The sequence below is a fragment of the Nanorana parkeri genome, unplaced genomic scaffold (genome assembly GCF_000935625.1).
Source record: "Nanorana parkeri isolate BGI_ZX_2015 unplaced genomic scaffold, ASM93562v1 scaffold911, whole genome shotgun sequence".
Lineage (NCBI taxonomy): Eukaryota > Metazoa > Chordata > Amphibia > Anura > Dicroglossidae > Nanorana > Nanorana parkeri.
The window spans coordinates 15,265-22,867 of NW_017307179.1; the positions used below are offsets into that span (position 1 = coordinate 15,265).

Genomic DNA, 7,603 nt, shown 5'->3' on the forward strand with positions numbered 1-7,603 from the left:
ACATCTCTCGTTGTTTGGGGGGGGGGGGGGGAGAATTACGTACATCTCTGCGTTGCTAAGGTTCCGGGCTTCTGTGATGATCTCCTGGAGCAGGACGGACACGTCATCTGTGGAGAGAAACGAGAACCCAAATTCAGAGATTTGTCAGGCGGAAAAAAAAACCCCCAGTGATTTCTCTGCCACCCAATCAGAGCGCAAATAAAAAGTGGGAAGTCATTGCTCACTAGACTCATTCTTCCTGTGCCACCAGCCGGGCTACACACGGAGCACCAAAACCACTCCACGTGGTGGGATTCGGCCTTAAATGGCTCTATCTTTAGGGTGTATCCGGTCTAATAATGGCGGCTCTGGATGGACAGTTGGATGAATGGCTCTATATTAGACTCTATGTGGCCTTTTAGAATGTATCATTCCTTTACACTCTTCCATAGCGCTAACATACGCTATATCAGGCTACATTATTTTTCTTACTTAAAGTGGCGGTGTCTCTTTTACAAGACGCATCAATTTCCTCTTCTCCGCTAAGTGTTCAGTAATAGCTGATATTTGGCTTCGGAAGAAGGGAAATGTAATGACTCGGAAAGGTTATTAAAATGTCACCCCGCCACGTTATGACAGGCAGCATTTAATCCACTGATAAAGCGGTGTACAGTGCCGACCGCCAGCGCCGTGTCTCCATTACCAGGTGCCTCCCTGATAATTTCAGCTCAGGGTAATTTGTCTGCTTTCATGTTCCCAAATTCATATTTGTGATGGATTTTCGCCTCATTCGAAGGTAAGAGCGTGACGCCGACGCCGCCGATAATTCATTTTAATTATTTTTTATACATCAGCGGAGAAACACAAAGTAGCCGTCAGGCTGAAGGAGCTGATTGAGGTGTGAGCTACGAGGGAAGGAAAACATGCGAGTGTGTGATTCATAGAACCAGAATACATCTAAGGAACCCGCAATATCCTAAAAGAGAAGAAGCCGTACAATGTATCTCTTCCCGGATTCAGAGCCAGTATTATATTGTGGGAAATACATGGGTTGTTTTTCAGCATGCTAGTAGCACAGCATTTGGTGATTGCACATGGATGGATGGATAGGGGAAAGGATGAATGGATGGATGGGTGGATGGATGGAAGGATGGATGGATAATGGGTGGGTGGGTGCGTGAATGGACGGATTGATGGGTGGATAATGGATAGATAGGTGGGTGGTTGGATGGGTGGATGAGATGAAAGGATGGATGAAGGATGAATGGGTGCAAGGATGTATGGATGATGGATGGGTGGGTGGATGGATGAATAAGTGGGTGAATGGATGGGTGGGTGAATGGATGGGTGGGTGAGTGGATGGGTTGCTGGATGAGTGGAAGGATGGATAGATTGGTGAGATCAATGGATGGTTGGATGATGGATGGATGGAAAAATGAATGGATAATGAATCTGGGTGGATGAATGGGTGGATGGATGAGTGGATGGGTGGGTAGATGAGTGGATGGGTGGGTAGATGAGTGGATGGGTGGGTAGATGAGTGGATGGGTGGGTAGATGAGTGGATGGGTGGGTAGATGAGTGGATGGGTGGGTAGATGAGTGGATGGGTGGGTAGATGAGTGGATGGGTGGGTAGATGAGTGGATGGGTGGGTAGATGAGTGGATGGGTGGGTAGATGAGTGGATGGGTGGGTAGATGAGTGGATGGGTGGGTAGATGAGTGGATGGGTGGGTAGATGAGTGGATGGGTGGGTAGATGAGTGGATGGGTGGGTAGATGAGTGGATGGGTGGGTAGATGAGTGGATGGGTGGGTAGATGAGTGGATGGGTGGGTAGATGAGTGGATGGGTGGGTAGATGAGTGGATGGGTGGGTAGATGAGTGGATGGGTGGGTAGATGAGTGGATGGGTGGGTAGATGAGTGGATGGGTGGGTAGATGAGTGGATGGGTGGGTAGATGAGTGGATGGGTGGGTAGATGAGTGGATGGGTGGGTAGATGAGTGGATGGGTGGGTAGATGAGTGGATGGGTGGGTGGATAAGGGGATGAGTAGATGGGTGGGTAGATGGATGAGTGGATGGGTGAGTAGATGGGTACATGGATGAGTAGATGGGTACATGGATGAGTGGATGGGTGGGTGGATAAGGGGATGGGTAGATGGATGAGTGGATGGGTGGGTAGATGGAGGAATAGGTGGATGGTGGATGAATGGGTGGGTGGGTGTATGGATGAGTGTGAGGGGTGACATCTAAGCTATGCTGATGTTGTCGAATTAGCCCCGGTAGCTGTGAATTCATTACAGATAACCCTTCACCGCTTCATTGCTAAACCTGAAATCAAGGCCGTGCAATTCAAACGTAGCATGTGATGAAAGAGAACGTAAGTGGGGATGACCCGTAATGTCCAAGCTGGGCCCGCCCGCTTTTGCACAATGATGACCTTAAAATATGATGGACAGCTCTGTTGACCAGTTAGGAGACTGAAGAGGGTCATGGCCAGCTCACCTTTTTCGGTTGATATTTGAATGTAACTGCATCTGCCTCTATATCTTTATCTGCTGATCATTATGAAGTATGGGGTGGGGGAAGAGTTAGAGCCCCTGTAAGGATTTTATTGGTGCCTGTGCCCCTGAAGGGGAGATTCGCCTTTTTTATTTGTCCTGGGAACCACAGCTGTCACCGGAGCAGAAGGTGAGGCAAGATCTTAATATAGGGTACACCTGTTCTGGCAACAACTTAGAAATGGTTTGCCCTGACTTTGGGGGAGAATCCCCCTCCCTTCCTATTGTGTCTCCAGGACGGGAAGTGAAGCAAAATATGAGCCACCCCCCTCTCTGAAAAAAACCCACAACATAAAAGCATAACTCATAAGGGATTCAATTGTCCCTTACTCTATCCAACCTCTGCTCAGTCCTTTATTCATCACACACTCAGGTAGGGTGGCCCATGTTTGTGACATATCTACCTTATGCTCATGTTCATAATACCAACAATTTAGTCGGTGCAGCTGGTGGATATGAATTTTCCCCAGTAGAGGGCCAGGCTCGCGCTTTGTGATAAGTTGAAAGCGGGCCAGGCTGGGCTATGGGCTATTCCTTCAAGTAGCTGAAGGAATTTGGACCTCTTTATGGTGAACATTAAAGGAGAAGTACGAGGTCAGGGCTTTTCCACATAGTTCTCCTTAGGGTAACGGGAGGACACAAACTAGCGTCCTCCCGTCACCCTAAGCTCAGTATATAGGGAGCTACAGCTCTATATATACTGAGACGCTGCGGCTGAAGCGGATCCTGACAATTATGTCTGGATCCACCCAGCTGCGTGAGTGACAGCTGGCTCCGCCTATCTAGAGGCAGAGCCAGCTGTACCAGCCTCCTCCCCCGTCCGTTCCGCCAGTCAGCGCTGGAGGATCGGAGCGGGGAGAACCCAGTCCCTCCCCTGTCACGATAGAGAGGATGGAGAAGTGACAGAATCAAGCCGGTATGTGTTCGCTCACTTCCCGATCTACTGAGCCGACCTGTGACGGTCTCATTGTCACAGGTCGGCTAGAACTATGAGGTGAGTGAAAAGCACCCCCCCCCCCTCATAGTTCTGCTTTAAGTAGCTCCTCAGGAGCTGTACCAGGAATGTCCATCTGGGAGGAGGACCCAGGACAGATTTGGGACACACAGGTAGATTATATCTCCCTAGTGGCCTGGCAATGCCATGTAGAAGACATTGCTACTGAAGACCATATTCATGACCAACAATTGCCCATGATTAACCACAGTGGGCTTCCTTAGAGTAGCCTACATGGTAACACATACCTAGAAGTGTTACAGTGATGGCAGGTGTCATGGAGCATGGTGAGGTCACCTCGTAACACCTCTGTGATCCCCCGAATCTGGCATTACTGAATCATATACTGCACACCAAACAACATCAATAAGGCACCTTGTACTTTACCGGCATCTATAGGGTTATCCATGACATAGTATGACAACAGGTGTCCCACATTAAAGGAGAACTATGAGGGAGAGGGGGGGGGAGTGAAAATCACTCATCCTCATAGTTCGAGCCGACGTGTGACAATGAAATAGTCACAGGTCAGCTCAATAGATCGGGAGGTGAGAGAACACATAACGTCGCTCACTCACTTCTCGATCTATCCCTGCAGAGAGCCGTGACTCACTCACGGCTCCTTGCAGGCATTCCCCCCCTCCCCGCTCCGATCCTCCAGCCCTGACTGGAGGAACGGATGGGGGAGGGGGCGGGTGCAGCTTGCTCTGCCTCTAGATAGGCAGAGCCAGCTGTCACTCACGCAGCTGGGTGGATCCAGACATAATTGTCGGGATCCGTCCCGGCTGCGGCGGTCTCAGTATATGGCAGGCTCGCTTTATAATGAGCTTTGGTTCACGGGAGGACGCTAGTATATGTCCTCCCGTGACCCTGAGGAGAACTATGGGGAAAAACACTTTGCCCGTAGTTCTCTTTTAAGGACTTCAAAAAGTACTTGGGGTAAAAATAACTTTTTTTTTTATTTCCTCAACCAAAAAAAGCAGCAACACGGCATCAAATATGAGAAAAGATGGCGGCACTCCGAGCTCAGGAAAGAGCTATTTTTATACCGAGCATTTCTTGAAGTCCTCAGGACACCTTCTGCTGCACAAAATCCGATATTTACTGTACATAGAAGGGCAACAATGTAATTTCTATCCCTCGGGGCCAGACATTCCCCGTGTACCGTTTATAACGCCATATAAAGAAAGAACAAGAAGAACTCACCCAAATGTGTGAAGAGATTTTTGGCAACTTGCAAAAGAGCCTGAGGAGGGAAAAAAAAGAAAAAGAGGACGAGCGTTATATGGAGGAGAACACAGGGCACATGAGAGGAGAGCGGAATATGTTTATTATAATGATTCTTCTGTACAGAGATCCAACCAGAAGCTGCGTGAGGACAGTCAATGTAAACCCCGATCATCAAAATCTCATAGAAGCTTCAACATGGCAATGTTCCCATAAACGTCATCGTCAATGTTTGTAAATCTGCGGCTTTCATTGTAATCATCCCTGGTGATCCCGCCACGGATGGCCAATGGATCCCAATTGTGCTCCTGCGTTGTCACCCCGTCTTCTGATGGAGACTACAAGCTACACACGTTACACAGTCATGACCCACTGTTGTCACCATCAGAAAACACGGCCTGAGAAAAGCCATGCAGCCATCACTGGAGGTCACGTGGACAGGAAGTGACTGCAGGAGGTCAACAGCCGCGGCTGGTAGCCTTCAGAATACCATAGGTGGCCCAGGAGATTCCTCCATCAATGATGTTTAGCATGGATGAGGGAGCTTAAAGATTCACTGATGTAAATGGCCAGCTTTAAAGCACTGCGGTCCTCGTCTCTAATCCTGATCTTATCATTATCTGCATGGAGTTTGGATGTTCATCTGGTGCCTGTGTTGGTTTCCTCCTAACAATCTGCTTTCCAAAGACATGCTGGCAGGGCCGGATTTACTCCCCCTGCCGCCCCAAGGCCAGGTTCCGCAATACGCCCCCCTTCCCATCAATGGAAAATGGCAACCAGATGGCAGGGCGGCGGGGGTTAGTTTCAATTTTTTTTTTATGTTTCTTTATTTTTTTAAACTTTTTTTATCACTTTTTTATTTAATTATTTCTTCTTATTTTTTTTTCATTTTTATTTATTTAATTATTTTTTATCAATTTATTTATTTACGCGGCACAGCACAGCACAGCACGGCACAGCACAGCTCTCCCCTCTCACTGTCTACACGGAGCGGCGGGGTTACTTTTAACCCTGCTGCTCACTGCAGTGAGGAAAGACTCGGCGCCGGAGCCCGGAGGACAGAACCAGAAGAGAGAGGTAAGTGCAGGGGGGAGGGGAGGAGGCTGCAGACTTTTTACATCGCTGACATCACATGTAAACGAACAATCGGCTTCCCTCACTCTACATTTAGTCCTGCTTGTGCAAAGGAACTTCCCCACAAGGACACCGCTGCCGCCCCTCTGCCCCGAGGCCGGGCCTCGGTGGCCTTGTGGGGAATCTGGGCCTGCATGCTGGTAGGATAATTGGGTCCTGTCTAAAAATTCTCCTGAGCATGCCCAAGATGGCTGCCCACCTCCTATCTGCCCCAACACCAATTTGATGCTTTTCGCTCCCCGGGAGAATGGCAGTGATTGGTTCCCCACCCGAGAAGTCACATTCGCTGCTTTATAAACATACAGATTCCCTTCAGCGTAAGACGTAACAAGGGCTGTACGTGTGTGTGAGTCAGCCAACCCGCTGTTCACTAGTCCTACTGGCAATGCGTATGGCTGGCTTTACAGCACTGGGATCCTCGGGCGGGTGCTGGCAATGGCGCGATGTGGTGTCATTCATTCTGAACTGCAATGCGAGGCACATTGCCAGCGCAGGTGCACTGGGTTATGCTGCCAAAAAAGGTGCAGGTCTGATGCCTGGGCCATTCAGGCGCATTGGCAGCCCATTCATTTTGAATGGCCTGCCTAACACAGGAGCTCCTACCAGTGACGGATCTTTCTGGCGCAGCATTGTCGGCTTGCCTTGTGCGCTCTTTCAGCTGCATGAACAGGAAGTGACCTTATTGGCGTTAGCTCCCGGTGAGAAACTTTGCAACAGATTCACCAAAAATGATTTGCTTAACAAATCTCCATTCGGCGAGGCACAATGCAAAACATACGAAAACATACATGTTGCATTTATATACACTTATACTAGCTGGGGATGCCTGTAATGCGAGCCCAGGCTCTGTGCAGACTTCAGACATTTACAGGAACATAAGGACCTGGCTCTAGATCAGGGGCGCCCACAATTTTTGGTGTTAAGATCTACTTTTCAAATGACGAGCTACATGAGATCTACCAACGAAAAAAAATACTCCCTCGCTCTCTCTCTCCTGGCTGTGTCTCCTCACTCTCCTGGCTGTCTCTCCTTCCTCATCCTCCTGGCTGTCTCTCCTCGCTCTCCTAGCTGTCTCTGCTTGCTCTCTCTCCTGGCTGTCTCTCCTGGCTTTATCTCCTTGCTCTCTCTCCTGGCTGTCTCTCCTCACTCTCCTGGCTGTCTCTCCTTCCTCATCCTCCTGGCTGTCTCTCCTCGCTCTCTCTCTCCTGGCTGTCTCTCCTCACTCTCCTGGCTGTCTCTCCTTCCTCATCCTCCTGGCTGTCTCTCCTCGCTCTCCTAGCTGTCTCTGCTTGCTCTCTCTCCTGGCTGTCTCTCCTCGCTCTCTCTCTCCTGGCTTTATCTCCTTGCTCTCTCCCCGGCCTTCTCTCCTCTCTCTCTCCTGGCTGTCTCTCCTTGCTCTCTCCCCTGGCTGTCATTTCTCGTTTTCTCTCCTGGCTGTCTCTCTTTGCTCTCTTGGCTGTCTCTCCTTGCACTCTCTCCCCTGGCTGTCTCTCCTCGCGCTCTCTCCCCTGGCTGTCTCTCCTCTCTCTCCTGGCCGTCTTTTCTCTCTCTCTCTCTCTCTCTTTCCTGGCTGTCTCTCCCCGCTCTCTCCCCTGGCTCACCTTGCTGTATTTTGCTGTGTAAACTAATATTCTCTGATGTAATACATAGCAGCACTACAACCCCCAGTATCCACCAGAAAGGTGTCGGGGGGGGGGGGGGGGGGAGGGA

General features: G+C 49.7%; 1 protein-coding gene across 1 annotated transcript in view; it reads right to left on the reverse strand.

Moving 5' to 3' along the window:
- Window positions 1-7,603, reverse strand: part of LOC108794906 (cGMP-dependent 3',5'-cyclic phosphodiesterase-like) — a gene marked incomplete at its 3' end in the record, with an annotated part of 167,647 nt that overhangs the window by 14,912 nt on the left and 145,132 nt on the right. Inside the window, exons 14-15 of the mRNA XM_018566048.1 lie at window positions 4,739-4,778; window positions 44-107 (exon numbers count right to left, since the gene is read on the reverse strand). Coding sequence (XP_018421550.1) covers window positions 44-107; window positions 4,739-4,778 — 104 coding nt within the window. The remainder of the gene's footprint in view (window positions 1-43; window positions 108-4,738; window positions 4,779-7,603) is intronic.